The sequence below is a fragment of the Rhinolophus sinicus genome, chromosome 14, assembly GCF_057876585.1.
Source record: "Rhinolophus sinicus isolate RSI-liver-muscle chromosome 14, RSI-T2T, whole genome shotgun sequence".
Taxonomy (NCBI): domain Eukaryota; kingdom Metazoa; phylum Chordata; class Mammalia; order Chiroptera; family Rhinolophidae; genus Rhinolophus; species Rhinolophus sinicus.
In genome coordinates, this window is record NC_142514.1 from 84,913,676 (window position 1) to 84,935,018 (window position 21,343).

The 21,343-nt window shown below is 38.2% G+C and overlaps 1 protein-coding gene across 5 annotated transcripts in view; it reads left to right on the forward strand.

The window, feature by feature from the left end:
* MAK (male germ cell associated kinase) overlaps positions 1-21,343 on the forward strand; it is a 53,455-nt gene that overhangs the window by 22,757 nt on the left and 9,355 nt on the right. For 4 of the 5 annotated variants that reach the window (XM_019752347.3, XM_019752349.3, XM_074335235.2 and 1 more), the window contains exons 7-12: positions 1,908-2,079; positions 3,979-4,146; positions 8,470-8,781; positions 12,937-13,109; positions 15,964-16,112; positions 20,635-20,766. In XM_019752347.3, the coding sequence (XP_019607906.3) occupies positions 1,908-2,079; positions 3,979-4,146; positions 8,470-8,781; positions 12,937-13,109; positions 15,964-16,112; positions 20,635-20,766 (1,106 nt within the window). The remainder of the gene's footprint in view (positions 1-1,907; positions 2,080-3,978; positions 4,147-8,469; positions 8,782-12,936; positions 13,110-15,963; positions 16,113-20,634; positions 20,767-21,343) is intronic. The other variant, XM_074335234.2, reaches the window with a different exon arrangement.

The window sequence follows — 21,343 nt, forward strand, 5'->3', positions numbered from 1 at the left end:
GAAATAGCTTCTTTGCAGATGTAATCAAGTTAGGATGAGGTCATTAGGGTGGGTCTAATCCAATATGACTGGTGTCCTTATAAGAAGAGAAGAGACAGACACACACCCAAGGAAGACATGTGAAGACACACAGGGAGGAGGCCATGTGATGATGGAGGCCGAGACTGGAATATGCAAGCCAAGGAACGAAGACTGCCGGCGCCGCCAGCAGCAGGAGAAAGGCACGGGACAGATTCTCCCCTAGCGGTGTCAGAGAGAGCAGGGCCCTGCCGACGCCTTGCTCCAGCCTGCAAAACTGTGAGAGAATAAGCTTCTGTTGGTTTAAACCGTCTAGTTTGTGACACTCTGTTATAGCAGCCCTAGGAAGCTAATGCATGTGGTGATGCTTTTTTTAAAAAAGTATCTTGCAGTGAACTCTTTTATCAACAATGACTCCAAAAATCAAAAGTGCATACTTAGTGAAAAATTAAATATTTTTCTGTTTCTCAAGAAAAGTTGCTGATGAACTTACATGAAATGTTTGTTGGCATATGACATCCACGACAGGAACCCTAAGTCACTTACCTGGTGAAAACCAGAACACATAAATCTGCTGAAGCAGCTCCAGCGTCTATTTAAAAAGTTACATATTTTAAGAAGACAGCCAGAGACAGCCATTAGCAAGGGCAGTGTTAGAAGATAAGTGTCACTCTGAGAGGCACGGTTTTTCATTTACAGGAAATGAATATTCTAAATTAATTTGACTTTTTTAATATATATAAATTTTATTGGGGTATGTTGGGGAACAGTGTATTTCTCCAGGACCCATCAGCTCTAAGTCATTATCCTTCAATCTAGTTGTGGATGGTGCAGCCCACCATCCCATGTGGGAATTGAACCAGCAACCTTGTTGTTGAGAGTTAGTGCTCTAACCATCTGAGCCATCCAGATGTCCCCAATTTCACTCTTTTATTTACAAGTTTTCTTATGCGGATATGAAAAACAAAGTGATTTATTTTCAAAAAATAAAGGATGAGCTAGTATATGGTTCCACTGATATGAAATGTCCATAGTAGGTAAGTTTATAGAGGTAGAAAGTAAATTAGTGCTGGCAGCACAGAGGATACTGGGGAGGTATGGGGTTTCTTTTGGGATTAATGAAATTGTTCTAAAGTTGATTGTGGTGATGGATGCACAACTCTGGGAATATACTTAAAGCCATTGAATCATACACTTTTAAGCAGTGGAATTGTATATTATGTGAGTCTCAATAAAGCTGTCAAAGATACTCTGAATGAAACAAAAAAAGACAATACTGCAAAACATTGGGCTGAAATATTTACACATTTCAATGTGGAAAAAAGAGTTAGAATTGAAACTATCCTCCACCAGATACCTTTGCTCTTGTAAATAGAGTATTTTTCTCAGAAATATTATTCGTTGAAGAAATTGAGTCATTTGAGGGAATCAGCACTTTCAAGCTGATAAGCAAAAAGAAAGAAAAAAACCCCAGTACTCGGATAATCTTTTGTTTTCTGTCCTTCATATGAATATATCATGGATATAATGCTTTGTAAAAATTATACAGTTGTTGCCATTTGGAATATATCTGCTTCCATTCAGAGCACCCCTTCTTTTTCTTAGCGTATCAGATAGCACTCATTTCCATATTTATTTCAGTTCCTAAGGCTTTTGGACATATCATTTATATTAGTCTCCAGCCCTACTGTCTGTGGTCAGGGAAAGTATTTTATGTCCAGTTTAACCCCAGCACGTTGTGCAAATGCCTGATGCACAGGAGGTAGTTATTATTACCTGTTCCTTGATTGAAATGCATGACAAACAGAACAGCATCCTACTGCCACTTCATCTTTGAAACTACTATCAAAATAATCTATTTCATTTTGCTTTGTTTTCTGTTTTCATAGGTATCGTGCTCCTGAGGTTTTATTAAGATCTTCGGTTTATAGCTCTCCCATTGACGTGTGGGCTGTTGGGAGTATAATGGGGGAACTATATACATTAAGACCCCTTTTCCCAGGGACAAGTGAGGTCGATGAAATCTTTAAAATTTGCCAAGTTTTAGGGACTCCGAAAAAAGTAAGTACTCTTGTCCTTGTTAAAGCTTTTGATTTGATTACTGATAACTTTTGCCTAGCTATCTGACAATTTAATTTTCAAACAGGCTTATGATTTATTGGTTAATTTTCTTATAATCCTTAACTTTTTTTTTACTGGGGCAGAATGGGGATTACAAGAAGTCAGAATCCCACCAGACTGAAGAAGAAAGGTGCTTGCCTTTCTTCAAGAACCTAAAAAAAACTGCTCTATATTTATAATTCTATGTATTTAACTTTGGGTTGGTGAACAGCTGACAAGAACACAGACATCCTTCCTTAGACTCTTTCCTGCTTGCTCGGTGAATATCTATTGGCATCACCTCATTAACCCTAGGCATCTTGCATCTTATTTTTGCTTAACCTTTTCTTCTTTCCTTTTATATACCTCTGCCATGGACATTTGATTTCTTGAACTGAGACCTTTTCAATTACCTACTGCTTTGAGCCAGAACTTACTTTCTGGTATATACTTAATAAGTTTAGGTATACGAGGCCTGACAATTAAGTTAGCAAACTCATCCTAGAAAAAGTGCTACACACCTCATTGCTGAATATCACTACGGTCACCCTCAAAGCACTCCCCTTGGGGAACTATGCACCAACGCCAGCGCCTAGTCCACCCTTCAAAGCAATTTTGGAACTCTTTTTCTGGAATGGCCCTCAGAGCTGTCATTGTATTACCCTTGATGTCCTGAATGTCATCAAAATTTCCTTTCAATATTTCCTTCATCTTTGGGTAAAGAAAGAAGTCATTGGGGGCCAGATCAGGTGAGTAGGGAGGGTGTTCCAGTACAGTTATTTGTTTACTGGCTAAAAACTCCCTCACAGACAGTGCCGTGTGAGCTGGTGCATTGTCGTGATGCAAGAGCCATGAATTGTTGCAGAAAAGTTCAGGTTGTTTTCATCTAACTTTTTCACACAGCCTTTTCAGCACTTCCAAATACTGTGTTTCCCCGAAAATAAGACCTTGCCAGACAATCAGCTCTAATGCATCTTTTGGAGCAAAATTTAATATAAGACCCAGTCTTATTTTACTATAATATAAGACCCAGTCTTATATAAGACCGGGATAATATAATATAATATAATATAATATAATATAATATAATATAATATAATATAATATAATATAATATAATATAATATATAATATAATGTATGCCAGGTCTTACATTAATTTTTGCTCCAAAAGACGCATTAGAACTGCTTGTCTGGCTAGGTCTTATTTTCGGGGGGAAACGGTAGTCAGCTTGGTTAATGTTCGTCCAGTTGGTACAAATTCATAATGAATAATCCCTCTGATAGCAAAAAAGTTTAGCGACATAATTGCAACAAGTTCGCGAACTTAATTGTCAGACCTCGTGTGTGTGTGTGTGTATGTATATATATATAAAATTACATCCTAATTAAATTAGTTATGTGCCTTATAGTTAACAGTAGACAAGTAAATATAGCTATTAAAGCTTTAACATTATTGTCATTTCCCAGCTATGTACAATTTTAACATTGGATGCAATGTGTAACATATAATGAGGATCTTTGTAATAACCTGCCTCTTATTTATTCAAAGTCACCTGGATCTCATCATCATCATCTTCTTCTTCATCATAATCCAAATACCAGAGTTTAATATTTTGAAAGTTACAAAAGTGCTTTCGCATTTTTCCTAACTCAGTTCAGTGTTGTTTCTATACTGTTTGTAAAACTGAATTGTGTATGTGGTCTGGTATTTCATTCTCACATTTATTTATATGAATCAAAATTAAAATTTTCACATGTGAGTGATTTTTATATTATTACAATGTTTTTAAATTGGTTACTAATTTTCTTTTTGCTCTCCCCCACCCCCACCCCCCACACTTACATGTTGCTTAAACAGAGTGACTGGCCAGAAGGGTATCAGCTTGCATCCTTGATGAATTTCCGCTTTCCCCAATGTGTTCCTATAAACTTAAAAACTCTAATTCCTAATGCCAGTAATGAAGCTATTCAACTTATGACAGAAATGTTAAATTGGGATCCAAAAAAACGACCAACAGCAAGCCAGGTAAAATAAATCTTCCTGGTATACTTTTTTTTTTAAGTTTTGAGGATTTACAGTATCAGGGATATTTACATTTGCAAAGATAAGTCTATTCTCAACCAGGGTTTTACCAAGACAGTTAAGCCCTAAAACCTTAAGGCACCCAGTGTATGTAATGAATTAATTTCTAGGCATCTAAGATCCTTGGGAAAATTGCAAAAATAGCCACTCCAGTGATTTTCTGTGTTTTGTGGATCGAATGAGCAACCCTATGAAGTTGAGGCTGAAAGGAATAAATCTCTAATGATAAAAATCCAGGCATGTGACAGGTTAGTCAGGAAGAAACTTGTCAGGTAGGAAAAAGGCATCTGTCCACTAGTACAATGCATGTAGTAGATTTTCTGATGCTTTCCTCCTTATGGTTTGAGGTGGATTTTTGTTCACTCTCAGGCTTCCACAAGGGGGCAGCATGTGGCACTCATGCTGGGCTCCTTGGTGACAAATCTTACATCGCATCTCAAGTCTCATGGTCTTCAAAACACCATGGTTTCAAAGGAAAAACATGGGCTTTAATTAAAAAGGGCTTAAATTAAAAAGCCATAATAAGATTTATTATAGTCTTCTTAATATTTAAATATAAATTCAGTATTAAAATGACAAAAAAATTATTTGGCTTTTTAAAAATTTAACTTGAGAAAATGTTTCCTAAAGGTCATCTGGAAGAAAACTTGGGAAAGAAGAGTCAAAACAGGTTTGAGCAAAAATAAGTAATTGAAAGATGGTGGTAGAGGCAGACAGCTTGCCCTGTCAAATATTAAAATAATCTGTAAAGTGATAGTAATGACAACAGTGAAGGTACTAGCATAAGAATGACCAAGAGCTCACAGCTGCAGAAGCTAAATCAGTATAAGGTAACATGGCATCACAAAGTGGCAGGAGGGGACTGTTCAGTGACTGTTACTGGGACAATTAGTTAACTCTTAGAGGAAAAGTAAGTTTAGGTTCTTACTTCTCACTATACTTTACAAATAAATCATGGAAGGTTTAAATAATGGGGGGAGGGGGTAACTAAACTGTCCAAGAACTAAAGAAAATATAGGTGAATTTTTTATCTCAAGGAAAGGAAAAGATGGATTTAAAAGTAACAGAAGAAACCACGAAGGGAAAACTCAGATTTGATCATAAAAATTGAAATTTTTTTCCTGTATAAAAATCTTAAAATTGGAAGACAAACAGTGAGAATAATTTTTAACCAACATGGCAGTGCATTTTCTAATGTTTCTAAACATTTATTACTTTTGTAATAAAAATATGTCTTTAAAATTTACCTAAAAAAGAAAGAAATATGGGCATGAGACATGAAAAAAATGCCAGAAAAAAAATTACAAAAAAAAAAAAAAAAATTTTAATGTTCAACCCTTGTTCACTATCATAAAATGCAAATAAAAATGAAATACTGTTTTTTATCCATCAAATTAACAACAACAAAATAGTTTAAAGGCTATTTCTCTAAATACTAATGGGAAGCAATTTTGCAATGTACATAAAGAACCTTAAAGGACACTTTGGTTATTTTCATGTCTTGGGCACAGTGAGTAGTGCTGCAATGAACATTAGGGTACATATATCTTTACGGATAAATTGTTTCAGATTTTTTTTGGTAGACACCCAGGAGAGGGATTGCTGGGTCATATGTTAATTCTATTCTTAATTTTTTGAGGAACCTCCATACTGTTTTCCATAGCGGCTGCACCAGTCTGCATTCCCACCAGCAGTGTATGAGGTTTCCTTTTTCTCCACAGCTTCTCCAACATTTGTTATTATTTGTCTCGTTGATGATACTCATTCTAACAGGTGTGAGATGATGGAAACAACCAAAATGTCCTTTGCTAGATAATTGGATAAAGAAGATGTGGTATATATATACGAAGGAATATTACTCAGCCATAAGAAAAGATGAAATAGTACCATTTGAGACAACATGGATGGATCTTGAGATTATCATGCTAAGCGAAATAAGTCAGACAGAAAAAGTCAAGAACCAAATGACTTCACTCATATGTGGGATATAAAACTGAAAGCAACAAAGGAACAAGACAAACTAATAAACAAAAACTCATAGACACAGATAACGGTTCAGTGGTTACCAGAGGGTAGGAGGGAAGGGTGGTGGTAGATGAGGGTAAAGGGGGTCAACTATATGGTGACAGAAAGAGGACTGACTCTGGGTGGTGAGCACACAATGCAATATATAGATGATGTATTATAGAAATTACACTTGAAACCTATATAATTTTACTAATGTCACTCCAATATATTTAATTTAAAAAAGAAACCTTAAAAACAATCAAAGCTGAGAAAAGATTTATGCTGAAAGATGTTCAAAGCTAGTTAAAATCTGCCCATTGGAAGTATAAACCTAAGTGCTTGCAGGGGAACATTTAAAGTATGTATATCCTTAATATTATTATGCCACCATTAAAAATGAAATTTTGAATATAAACCATTTCAGAAAATTCTAAAGCTCAAATGCAAAGTATAAAAGTAAGCTATAATATTATACACATAATATGATTTTATTTGAAAATATATACAAATGTTATGTAACTAGAAAGAAATACTGAAAAGAAAACCATCAAAATGTGAGCAGTAGTTTCCTCTTGGTGTTGGCGTTAGAGACTTTTAATTTCTTCTTGAGAACTTTCTATACATTCCTTATTCTATCTAATGTCAAATATTCCCTTAATAAACAGGAAAAAATAATTATTTTTTTAAAGATTCTCTTCCTGAAGGATGGTAGCTGGTATCTTAAAGGGGAAAAGTTGTTAGAGATGAAACGTTGAAATTACAAAATGTTCATAAACGTTGTAGCTCCAAAATATGCATTATTATTGTAGAAGTGTTGACATACTAATGAATGCGACTTAATTCAGAATTTGAGTGCCTCTGTGCCTCAGGCACTGATGTATTTAAATTGTCTATATTTGTTGAGTTCCACTTAGTAAGTGTCAGTGTAATTAACAAATACATCAGTTGTGGTAGGAGACATCTTAGAATGAAAACTCTTTTCACCTCTGCCGAAGGATACCTCCCTGCCCTTAACCTTTTTCTTCCTATTTCATAGCCCTGCTTTTTAGTGGAAGGGGAAAGTTAAGGTATAGGATACAGGGACCATGTACAGAGTTGCCTCTGCCCCTTACACACCTGAGAAGAAGTTAACTGTGGGTCAGGGTGCTGCTCACACAGGGTAGGAGGTGCAGGAAAACGGCTGAGCTGTCTTATGAAGCGCCCCCGCCCCCACACAAACAACCTCAGCAGAGCTGGGCCCTTCCCTCCTCTATCCAGGCATAGGACACTGACGAGAGGATCAGTAGCCACCGCTCAGCTGCACAAAAGCCTTCAGACATTCTCTGAAGTTTCATCAGCCTCGGCACTACTGACGGTTTTGCCCAGATAATTCTTTGTTGGGGGCGCTGCCGCTCACTGTACGATGTTCAGCAACATTCCTGGCGGCATGCCGCGGTGCCAGGAGCATTTCCTACCCCCAAGTATGACAACAAAAAATATCTTCAGACATTGCCACATGTCTCCCAAAGGGCAAAATCATCCCCAGTTGATTATCACTGCCCTAGACTATGTCAGCCAGTCAGTCATCAGCACCCCCAAAACCCAAGCACTGGCAGCAATTGTTATGACTGATCTCGTTAACACCCAAAACAGTGACCATTTTTATTAGTATTTTTATATTTTTCCCCCATAAGTATCTTCTCTTTGCTAGCATATTGATAAATACGCTTTAACACATATGCCTGTACAATTTCTTTCTTAGAATTTTTTATTGCTAGTAAGGATGTTGTTATGCTTAGGCTAAGAGTAGCACTGAATTTTAATTTTACATAACATTATAATCATTTTAAATAAAATGGAGGTTTTCTTAACTCATGTCTTAATGCCTTTTGATGAAATCAAAATCGTTATCAGTATCTAGCATTTTTAGTTTGAATTAATCACATGAAATTTAGCCAGTGCTTGTAAGCTAGATTTTGTTTTCATACAAAATCTTAAAATAAATAGAACAGATGCTTTGCCTGGATGTGAAAATTACAAGTGAGTTTTACATTCTTCTTACCAACTTGTACTTTATTTCTCTTGAGAAATTTATTTCTCTAGTCATTTTTTTTCCAGGTTATTTCTTTAAAGCCACCACATGGGGGAAGCTGGATGCTCTCTAAATCTTTGAAGCTTACCTAGAGTAGTGATACACGCCTAGCCCAGTGCCAAACAATAGTTTATGTGCAATAATTTTAGGTGAAACTGTTTTCCATTTGTTGTTTCTATGCTTTGTAGGCATTAAAACATTCATATTTTCAAGTTGGTCAAGTCTTAGGCCCTTCCTCACATCATCTGGAATCGAAAAAGTCTTTAAATAAGCAGGTGCAACCACTAGAATCAAAGCCATCTGTAGTTGACCTAGAGCCTAAGCCTCTGCCAGACGTAAACAATCAGACTGCCGGCCAGCCCCCGCCGAAATACAGCCACCAGCCACTGCAGCCCATCCAGCCACCACAGGACATGAGTGTCCAGCAAGAGCCAAAGCAGCAGAGTCAACAGAAACAGCCACAAACACTGTTTCCAAGTATCGTCAAAAACATGCCAATCGTAAGTAGCCCATGACGCATTAGATGCAACAGCTTGACTGGTTCAATTAGGATTTTGTTTCTAGGCAGTCCTGAAAATGTCAGAGGAGATATAAAAGATTATTCTATGTTAAAGCCTTTGCTTCCTGTGGCAAGAGCTTGGCATGCAATAACTTAAAAGTCCAAAACTGTAAGGATGATCATAATAAAATTTGCATGCTATAGACTTTCTTTAACAGTTAAGTTACTTAGATGCTAAAGGACTCAAAGGAAGAACTGAAAAGAATCTGAGAGCTGATCCTAAATCTTAGGGATTTTAATAGTCATTTTATACTGTTTTTAAACGTTGATGAACATGAACAGAATGGGTTTTTAAAGTGTCAGGCATAGTGTAAAACTTCCTCTTCCCACTTCTTTTGTGCAGTTCAGGGAGCTCGTCTGGTGCCTTATATTTTAGCTGTTTCCTCAGGATGTATACTCCCAAATGCATCAGCATGTGGGCATTTTAGAACTGAAAGAGATCTTAAAGGACACTGTGTAATTCCTTACCCAGTCCTGCCTGCCAATGGCACGAATCACATTCTAACATACTATTAATTATTGTTTCTTACGTGTATTGTTTATTATCTGGCTCTTTCTACTAGAGTGTAAACTCCACGAGGTCAGGGATGTTTGTTTTGTTTTTTAATACAGACCCAGAACTCAGAACAGGGCCTGGCACATGGTAAATTCTCAACAAGTATCTGTTGAATGAATGAATAAATGAATGAATGATTGTTCACACTATTTTTGAGCCACTTCCAGGGTCCTGATGAATCTACATCATCTTTGGGGCAATTCTGACTATTAGAAAGTTCTTCTTATACTGAGCTAAAATCTGGTTTTCTGCAACTTTTAACAAAAGTTCATCACTCTGCTAGGAAGGCTGCCTTTTAGGTATTTGAAAATGGCCCATATAGTATCTGCCCTTTTCTCTAGGAGAAGCATCCCCAGTTCCCTCACATGCTCCATATATAACATCATCCACCAATGACTGAGTAACCCTCGGTTCCCATGCATGAAGGAGCATTTCAGTCCCCTCACTATCCTGCTTCCACTTAGCATGAGGCTGCCATAGCCAGAGGCAGACAGCAGGCAGGGAGTGTAAAGCAGAATGAATCACCTCCAACATTCCAGAACCATATGTTCACTTGTGCCACCACAGATTACATTTCTTTTCTTGGAACACACATCAAATATTGACTCATACTGAGAGGGAAAGAGAGGAAGTAATATTTATTGAGTAGCTACTGAGTGCCACGTACTATGCTAGGCCCCCTGTATGCATTTGCTAAGTTCAAGTACCCAATAACCTAGCCCTACATTTTTTAATAGCTAATAGCTTCCACAGTTGGGATTGAGCATTCTGTCAACTAAAATTCCTAGGCCTATTCTGCTAAATCACATATTCTATACCTTTCTTTGTGTATTTGATCTCTAGAATGCAAAAAATTGTAACAAGACCTTACTTTTAACTCTCAAATTTCTAATAAATATTTTTGATCTTTTATTTTGTCTTCTCAGTTTAACCATCTGCCAAACTTGTTGACAGCTATGGATTTGTTTAGCTGCTCATTTATTTTTCTTTCTCCTGTTAACCTCCATGATGAACAGAATAGCAATGAGTCTTTGGGCGGGCCACTAGAACCTTCTTCTAGATTGATCCTGATCCATTAATCAGTACTCTCGGTCAGATTATTGAATTATGTACTTGTCTTAGTCTGCTAGGGCTGCCATAACAAAATACCATAGACTGGGTGGCTTACACAGTAGACATTTACTTTCTCACAGTGCTGGAGACTGGGAAGTCGAAGATCATGGTACTAGCCCATTTATTTCCTGGAGAGGGCCCTCCTGCTGGTTTGCAGACAGCCCCTTCTCACTTTGCCCTTACATGGCAGAGAGAGAAAGCAAGCTCTCTAGTCTCCTCTTATAAAGACACTAATCCCATCATGAGGGCATCACCCTCATCTAATCCCCAATTACTTCCCAAAGGCCCCATCTCCAAATACCATCACATTGGAGTTGGAGATTTAAATTTGGGCGGGAACATATAAATTTGGTGGGGGACTTAAACATCCACTTTGGTTGTCCTTTCATTACTTCATTTCACTGATAGAATGAAAGACCCTGTCACCTATTTTGCTGACTACGTGTATTCATTGTTTGCTTCTTATGAAAAATGGTGGCCTGTCTGCTCTACCACTTTTTTTACTCAGTGCTCAAGAACTTTCCTTTTAATAACTAATTTTAGAATCTTTGCCCTCATCCTGTATCAAACTTATTAATATGGAGTTTGTAAAAATCCACCTTTTGTTTTATAAAAATTATTTATATTTGCCCCTTTCCTGTTTTCTCATACATACAATATTACTTGATATTACTGACATTGTTTAGCAGCACACAGCATCAGCTCCCTGAAATACAATTCAACTGAAATAAGAGTCTTGAACTCAGCTAAGTATAATCTTTGATTAACTCTACTCATCTGGAGCTTTAGACCTTTTTATTCTCCTTAGTTTGGAGCTCATTATCCCTGACAAAGAAAACAATAGTGTAATAGAGGTTGGCAAATAACACTTTTTGTCATCATCCATCACCAAGACACCCACAGCTTCAAACAATAGCATATCCACTCTTTAAGCATCTTCTTGCTCCAAACATAGCTGTATTTGCTGACCTTGCTTCCACATGTCCTAATTTTCAATTGCCTTTTGGATTTTTCAGTTTACATGTCTCTCTGTGTCCGTTAGGATTACATTTAGTGACTTATGACAGAAACCTGGTTACTGTGGCTTAAACAATAGCGGTTTGTTTTTCTCTCATAAACAAGAAGTTGGTGGCCAAGCCAGGGTTGGAGCTGCTTGTACAAGGAACTGGACTGCTTCTGTCTTCCTGTTCTCCCACCTTTTGCGGGCAGTTTTCATTCCTGTGGACCAGATGGCTGCTGCCCCTGTGGGGCTCCACCTGCCTTCTAGAAGGGGGAAGAGTGAAAGACACTGTCACATGCTAGCAGAGTCCAAAAATGGCTATCCTGGAAGTACCTCCCAATAGACTTGTACTTACAATTCACTGGCTAGATCGTGTGACATGGCTACATAGCTGCAAGGGAGGCGGAGATTTCAGGTATTTTAAATGGGCATATTGCTGCCCTGAACAAAATATTAGTAAGGAAGAAGGGGAACATGGCTATTGGGTGGGCGACTAGCAGTGTCTGCCACACTTTCCTTTGACATCTGTTCAGATAGACACAAAGTCCAGACCTTCTGTTCATTGTTAATGGCAACTTGTTCTTTCCTGAGCATTCCAACCACCGTGAATCTGTTATCCTGGTCACTGTGTGCCACTGTCTGCAAAGCCCTCCTATTTGCAGAGCCTGACCTTGTAGAATGTTACCTTTATCACATCACTTTTCTAGCTCAGAAACATCTAGTGTTCTCCATTGCCCGTAGTCTAGCTGCAGTTTCTCAGGCGGACACTGAAGGCCCTTCATAATGTAGTATCAGTCTGTCTTTGCAAGCTTGTCTCCTACTACTCCCAGCACAAACCATCTGCTTCAGTAAACGTAGTTTACCCTTTCTTCCTGGAACAAACGCTGGCACTTTCCTATTAAAAGCCATACTTGACACATTTCCTCTTCCAAACAACAACAACAATAACAACAACAATAATAATACCTAACCTTTAGTAACTTATTATGTGCTTATTATATCCTAAGGACTTTTGATGTATTTTACTATTAAATTCAAAATACTAAGTTAGATAAATTCTGTATGTCTCCATTTTAGGAGGAGGAAACCAAGGCTTTGAAAAGTTAAGTCACTTGCCCAAAGAGACACAGTCGCACATGGCAGTTTTCCAAATTACACATTAATGAAGAGTCAGTTCTGATCCTAAGTATCCAAGTCTCCTGCCAAACCAAGTTCACAGAGATCTCTCCACCCTCTCAATTCCTATTGTATTTCTAGCATGTGCTACTTATTTTTGTTAATACTTTTAAATGTATATATATGTTATCTCCTTAACTATAGGGGAGGCTTATTGAGAATGGAGACTCTTAGTATCACATATACTAGCTTGTGTATAAAAGACATTCAGCAAATGATTAAGGATGGTGATGACTGACTTTCCACCACAGAAGCCCAATGGCATGCTGGGACATAAAGGCGCTAGGAGGCGTTGGGGGCAGACAGTGTTCAAGTCTGGAGATAATTGGGAAGAGTTTGAGGACTGTGATTTCGGAGCCTCCGATTCCAAGAAGCCAAGCATGGGAATTTTCAAAGAAAAGAGGAGAAAAGATTCTCCCTTTCGGTAAGATTTCAAATTCCTCCCAAAAGTATATTTTTATCATGCATCAACCTTATTTTACTCATTAAATATAAATGAATGTAGATATTGAAAGACAATAAGTAGCTTAATGTTTTCTTCTATAAAACCTAAAACTCTGTGCCTGTGTCGGATAAGGTAAGATTCTTGATTTCTCACAGTAATAATTCTCAGTATTAATGGCTGACTGTTGCGTGTATGTGGAGGGAGGGGTTCTTGTTAAATTTTTAGTGTGCCCTATTGAACTATGATCACCGTTTCCCCCATTTGCAATTCACACACCTACCTGCAGAAAGGAAAGTACAATCTACAAGGGTAACGGTGTCCAGATTCAACTATTTGTTTTCTTGCTATTCTAAACTTTTTGATCATTCCCTGAACTTTTTCTGGAATTTCAATATCTCTAGCAGTCCTTTTTCTTTCTGTAAGTTGAATCATTAGTTGAATCATTATTCAACTTTGAAGTAAGGTGGGTTAAATTTTGGTGAATATTTTGGAAAAATATTTTCTTTTTTCCTCTTTGAACAGAGGGGGATTAGGGCAAAAAGATGTGGCATGATTTGGGAAATTTATCTACTAAGCTGTTTGGCATTGTATAGTGCAGAAGTCTTTACTTTGGGGTATACATACCTCTGAAGGTCTGAAGGTACATGAAGGCTCTCTAAGGGGGACATATGCTTGGATAATTCTTGGATAATTGATTTTCAGATCCTCAAGTTTCATAGGTATTCTTCCCTAAAATACATGAACTTGAGAATAAATGTGCTAAATCCCCCTCCTACTTTGCCAGAAAGTCACACCTCTCAGCATTTCAAATCTTGCGTGGTGTGAGGGTGTAATGACTTACGAGGTGCTGAACAAAGGGAGAGATCAGAAGACTGCCACCTTCGACTTAAAAGGCTTTCTGTCGTCCCCTGTCCTGTACATGTTTCTCTTAAGGGGAAAACCATGCATTAGAAATAGGGTATTTTGTTCCGTGTTAGAAAGCATGGAGATTCAGAAACACTGAAGCCCCAGAGCCCAGTGATGCTCAGTCTTTTAAATGTACTGTGAAACCATCTGATGTTTCAAAACCTATGGATATAAATTGTACAGAATTTTTTGAAGATTCTGACTGTTTTATGGAATAAGGTAGTTGAAACTTATTTTATCGAGCTGTACCATGAAATACTCTTAATTATAATCAATCTTCATATTTCATCTTATAAAATGTTTACTGTTTTCTCTGTTATTAACAAGAAACAATAAATAAAATTATTATGAAAAATCATAGATGTCAACTTGAAGGTATGCAGGAAACTACATAATTGTTTTAAAAAAAATTCTTTGTGTCTGGGAGCAAGAGAGTCTGAAGACCACTGGTGCGGTATGCAGATGCCTTGAAACCCATTTTTTAAAACGATTTCATTCTAATTCCAGCTGAACTTCATCATATATTTTTAGGGGTGGAAGAGGTTTGACTCAAAACCTATAGTTAAGATCAAGTTTGCAGTCTCTATACTTGACTCTGGCAAGGGAACAACTGGCAAATTTCCTCAACATCAAGTATTCCTTTTCTCTTGAAATTCTTTAAAAAAAAGAAAAGCTATATGACAATGAATTTTTAATGGAGGTATTTCTTCCATTTTTATTTTTTGGTAACTTTAAATGGCCTTATACACTTTAAACATACAATAATAATGATTAGTATACCACCACTTAAAAACCTGTCTAAATCTGATTTATCATTTTCATACTCCAGTAAAAGTATCCGCAGAATAGGACACTGAGTCTCAGGTCGGTTAAATAAACAGGTTGCCTGAGGTCAGACGAGCCTTACTTCCAATCCAGACCCCTCTCTCCCCTGCACTACCCTACCTCTTAAGCAACAGGAGCTCCAATACTTGGGGAACAGAATAGACTCCGCTGTCCTCCGATCAGTTTTGTAGGCAGCCTGGTCTTCCCATAAAGAACACAAAGTACCAAGTACTGAAGTGTAAAACCTTTACTTAATGGTTGTCTTTTTTTAAGTGAAAAGCAAGACATTTATGTTTATACTTGTATTTACACACAATAGACATTTACTAAATACCTAGTTGGTATTAAGCAAAGATATGAACATAGTATAGTCTGTCTTCTAGCCATCAGTGTTTAGCAGCAGAAATCAGGTCTTTGATAACTATGACACGAGATAGAGTGTGTATTAAGTACCACTAGTGAAGGAGCTGTAAGACGTGTGTTTATGGGAAGGCTACTTTGAGGAGGAGAGGAAAGTCTTTTTCAGAGTAAGCAGTTTTGAAAATGGGTAGAATTTCAGCAGTTGGTGTAATCAGTGGGCTAAGGGGAAGAGAAAGAAGCCAGAAATGGGTGGGGCTGTTTCTAATGAAGGGGACCTACCTGTGTCTAGAGCTGGGGTAGCCAGCAGAACAAAGGGCCAACCGAGTCAGCGTCAGCCTCCACGGGGGTCCTAACAACCTTCCTGGTTATACATTACATAGTAGACAGTGACAATGGCTTTGATGGTCTTCCCTTTCCACATACCGTCTTCCCACATTGTAAATCCGCAACTGCAGCAGTTGTAGGAAAGATAGAAACACGTTATCTATTTGCTGCTCAGTTATAAAGCTTTCTGTCACATAATGTCTAGTATTAGAAATGATTCTATGCGCTGCCTAATGTTCATTGAGGGAAACATTGTCATTTAGTGTTTCTGTCAGCAAAAGGACTCTGATGGAAACCGTGTAAGTGAGGTCACCGTGACCGGACTGTAAAGATATGCAGAGGCTGGGTGAGAACACCCACCAGTAGCTGTCATCTTCTCGTTTTTCACACTGAATGCTACCTTATGTTGACTTTCAAGGCTTCCAGAATCAGTACCGTCAGGCACCAACCACTCAGCAGGAGAAAACAAGAGATTACCTGCTGCTATCTCCCTAAAATCTGATTCTGAATTGTCAACCACTTCAACAGCTAAACAGTACTACTTGAAACAATCAAGATACCTTCCAGGTAAGTAGAGAAAATAAAATGTTACTGCTAACTAGAGTACAGATAAGTCAAGCTCATGTATTTTGGAATTGCAGAAAAGGCACCCGTGAAATAAAATGTATAATCATAGTGCTCTTTGCTGTACTTGTCACCAAGGACTTTTCTGGGCCTCCTGCCTCTGTGACGTCTGCTCAAGAAATGCCGAGCAGCCAAATGTCAAGATGAAGCTATGCTTCAAAAAATACCATCCTCCATCCCCAAAGCTATGCCTTTAGGAAATGCTAAATTCTACTGAAACAATTCTCTACCCCCATACAACTTTTTATAAAAATGTAGACTTTTATGCTGTTTCCTAAATGATCTGATCTATGTTTTGGAGGGATCATTTCCACTGCTGGGTAGAGCATGCTGGGGGCTCTCTAGGAGCTTGTGTACTAGTGGAGAGAGAAAAACACGAGCAGGTAGTGGTAAGTGCTATTGTGAAAACGGGGAGATGAACTAGAGTATGGCTGCTGGGGGCGGGGAGAACGCACTCCTCATTGTCTAACAGTTGAGCTGATACCAGAATGATGAGAAGGAGGCAGTTATGTAAAGAGCTGAGAAGATGCTTCAGGCAGAGGTGGGAACGACACTGGCTTATCTGAGATCACCTGTGGAGAGACTGCGAGCAGAAGGGGTGCAGGGGAGGAGGAGGAGCTAGGAAAGGGGAAGGAAGCAGCTGGTCAGATGAGCGGAAACCATAAAAAGGTGGTTTCCAGAGGTCAAGAAGGGAAAGTTTGCCCGAAAAAGTTGTTTGCTACTGAGCAGTTGGATAGGAGTGGATAGAAATGTCTGGGGGCATTCCGATTTCGGGTACTCCCTCTTGCAAGAGAGCTGTACTTTCGTTTCAATAAAAATCATTGCTCCTCTCAAAAAAAAAGAAAAAGAACAAGACATGTCTGATTACATTTGACAGCGGAGACGTCCCTGGTGACTTTGATGAGCAGTTTCAGTCTGGAATGGGGAAGGGAGATCTAGGCTGGTGTGGGTGGAAAGTGTTGAGAGATAAGAAATTAGCAACTGAAAATGCAGACAACTCTTTGGTGGCATTTGGCTGTGAAAAGGAGCTGAGAAATGGAGCCGTACCAGAGTGGGGTTTGGGGTTCGGGATGGGGAGGCACCTCCACAGTGGTGACTCTGGACTTTTGGAGCAGATTTGCGTATGGATGGGCATGATCGTTTCCAGAGTTGGTCATGCAGAAGAGGAGGGGAATGAATGAGGGACTGACAGGCTTAGGAAGGTAAGAGTTGGAGTTAAGACCAGAAGAGAGGCCGCATACCTGTGAAAGAAGCAAAGGTACTTGCGTTGTTATCTCTATTTTGATACCAGTAGGTTTGTAAATTTTGGTGTTGAAATCCTGAGGGAGTTCTGATTTAACTGCAAAAGCAGGGTTATAAGAAAGTTAGCAGAATGCAGATTCATAGGGGCCACTTTTGCCTGTTGTGTTTTTATTTTTGTTTTGTTTTTGTTTTTGTTTTTGTTTTGAGCACATTTCACTGATTGAAATGTGGCAACTCAGTAATTATACCTATAGAAGAGAGCCCTCTGGTGGTGAGAAAGGCTACTGTAAATTTTTGTCAGGGGATAAATGGATCTAAAGAACCCTATTTTCGTAGTTTGCTCCCTAATGTGGTTTTCAGAAACATATTTCAGGGTATCTGAGACCCATCTGATTGTTTTCCTTTTAGCCAGACAGATCTTAAAAATTCTGAAAATTACTTTGGGTCAAATGTATGGCCTGTAACTGAGATTTAAGAATTACTGATAGATTCAAAATTAGAAAGAATTGTTTGAAATCTAAACTGGAGGCTTGCAGTTACCCTATTGGCATTTTTTGACTTAAAGATAGCCTCTCTAGAGCTGGGTGAGATTTGGAAATAGAATTGAGTTTGGTCACTTAGACAAATATTTACTGAGCACCTATTGTGAACCAGCAACTGTAGAGGATAGAAACTCAAATGAGAAGTGATTCTTGACATTTGTGATCCAACGTTATTTTTATAATTGAGTATCTTCAGGGATAAAAAAAAAAAAAGTCATCACTTCGGGGGCCCTCTTTTTTACTGTAAAACCAAGTATAAAATGTCTTATTAAGTATCAACTTTCAGGATAACAGGAGCTCTAGAAACGTACCATATAATTTCAGGGCAGCATGGCATTGTACTACAAGGATTGGCAGATGTGTGACACTGGCCTTCAGGGACAAGGACGCCAAGAGTCCTAGTTACTGACCTGCTGCTGACCGGCTGTGTGCTGGGACGAGACTTTGAGATTCTGTTTTTCTGTTACTTACAATGCGACTGCTGTCATCAGCTCACCCTGTAAGCCTTAGGTACTTCATTACCACAAGGTAGTTGCGAATAGAGCATGCAGTGGCAGCACTGACTTCTCTCCAGCAGTGCCCTCTGGCCTCACTCCCTGCCCCACACTAGGACTCCAGCTTGAATCGATGCCACAAGCCGGCAGGAAGAGTAGCTCACTCTGTAGCACGTTGAAAGCCTGGTCTGTGGATTTGCTTGAGTCCCATTTGTCACTTAACCTCCTCTCCTCCAGCCAGTGTATTCATTGTCCTGTATCCTTTCTATCCTTGCCACTCCTACTGTATTAAAGTTTCTTCACAAGACACACAAATTCCTACGTGCTCTGACCCCTGCTCCCCTCCACGGCCTCATTTTGTGCCACTCCCGGTGTTTGCTCTATCCATGTTGAGTGTCTGAGTTCTTTCCCATCTCAGGTTGGCACCCTGGCTGCACTGTTGCTCCCCTGGGAACACACTCCCTACCCCCTACCGAATTCTAATCATGATTCACATTTTAGCTTACATTACTTTTTCTGAAGAAAATCTGGCTTAGTTGCTTCTGTTATTTGTTGTACCCTGCTAATTATTTACCTAATTTGTTTTTAACTATGAATGTCTCCTTTCTCATTAAAGTAGATTTTAAGAACCAAAAGCATAGAAACTTGTCTATTTTGCTCACCACTTTTTCTCTAGTGCTACACACACTGCCTGGCATGTGGTAGGTGCTCAGTAAATATTTGCTACCTGACTTTTTCATCACTTTTGAGGTGAGGGATGATATTATGTTAATTTCTACTTCTCTCTAACAGTGTTTGGTATATAGGTGCCCAATAAAAGCTTATAAACTAATACATAAATTATTTAAAATTCTAGATTGTGTCTGTTTCCAAAAAGAAAAAACAATGGAGTCTTTAAAAAAACAAAATTAAAGCAATTATATTCACTAGTGTATATATTTACTTAAAAAAAAAAACAAAAAAAACTAGAGATCGCCCAAGGCTAACTGGATTAATAAGACAATTTAAATATTCAGGGTCCATTCTTTGTTGAATTGTATTTATGAAAACCATCCACTTAAAGAGATCTTTAATTTTTTCCCCTACCCCACACTTCCTTTTTGGGTATTTCTTTATTATGGTAAAGATGTTTTTAATATGCATAATTCCTATCTACTGCATCTTCTTTATTGTCAGGTAATAACCTATTATAATTCTATTTGTAGGTGTTATATTAGGAAGCAAAATCCATAAGGAGCTATATCCTGTAAGAAAGGGAAATTATTTACCTGGTGGAGTGTTTCCTTAGGGAATTAATGACAGGTAACCTTGAGGCTCGGTACAGAACCACCAGGCTTGTTTCTGGCATCAAAACAAGGATATTGTTATATGTCTCATACATGTGAAACCTTGCTAAGACGTTCCCTTTTTGAAAAGCCAAAGCTCATACTGCCTGAAAGCAGATGCTAACTTCCTACGTTGATGGTAGTCCACAGTGAGGATTTTTCCTATAGTAGCTACAGAAAACACTATGTATGATCCAGAGGCTTAGACTGTGTTATGTCTCTAGTGTCTCATAAGTTGAATCCAAGTTAGTTGTCAGTAAAAAGAAAGCAAGTCAGGAAATTTTCAAATCTCTTAAAAATGGATTAAAACAACACCCTTTGACCACTAGTACCCAAGGCCAAGGTTGACTCCACATTTCACAGATTTCAGAAAATCATAAATAATGTCACTGTTCAGAATTTACTACGTCTAATATACAAATAAGCTTCCCAGATAGATCTTGTACACATCTACTTCCAAACTTATCAGGCTCCCTGAGTTCTTGGTCACACATCTGTTTTCCCCGCTACACAAAGAGGGCCTCAGGGTCTGGCCAGAAGACACTCAGAATGACCTGGAAATAAGCTTTCTGAAGAAAACTTTTGTACCACCTCTGTTTTGACCAGGCATTTTGCAAGAAGTGTCCAATATTTAATTATTACTTGGGCTTTAGAAAATATGTTTATAAAATACACTGAGGATTCCAGGTTCTTGGGCTTAGGGCTTAGGATCATGTTAGGGTTCATCCAAAAGCAAATATTTGGTACACTGTAACCTAAATTTATTTCCATTCTCCTCCCCCTATTTCTAACCTTTGACTGAATGTGTGTTTTTTCTGTCAAGTTTATTGTCACACTCTAACCTTTGTTTTGTTCTTCTAAGGTGTAAATCCTAAGACTGTGTCCTTGATAGCCAGTGGGAAGGATATAAACCCATATACTTGGAGTAATCAGTTATTTCCTAAGTCTTTGAGACCCATTGGGGCAGAACTTGCTTTCAAAAGGAGTAACGCAGGTAAAGCAAGAATACGTTTGAAGTATAAATTTACATTGTTTTCCTTCTGCAGACTTTTACTTTTATATATATTGCAGCTGCCTTCTTCCAACAGATACCCGTAGAGGTACAATAAAGGTTTTCCAACTGGTATGGAAAACAGATAGTTTTAAGGGAGTCATTTGTCAGATCCATCTCAGCTTCCATATGGATTCTTTCCTAACACCGATCTGCCTGAGCAACTGTCTCTATTCCCCTACTTTACAAAAGAAATGACTTTTCACTGTTTACCATGGCGTGTTTCGTATTTCCCCAAAGTGCAAATAAAAATATCTGGGGTGCCACTGAGAGGGATAGTTTGATATGTTGGTGTTAGTGTTAAGAAAGTGATTGGGGAACAAATCCTTTTAAGTCAAGTGGTTCCAGTTCTTAACGTTCTAAAAATTGAAGCACAACCTAATTGAGTTATTAGCTGATAATTAAAAATCACTTTTTATGAGATTACTATATGATGAGTTCAGACTATAGTGACAAAGCTGTAACAAAACAGCTTTCATTCCCAACTATTTGTTTATATTAACAAGGTTTCTTAGTGCTT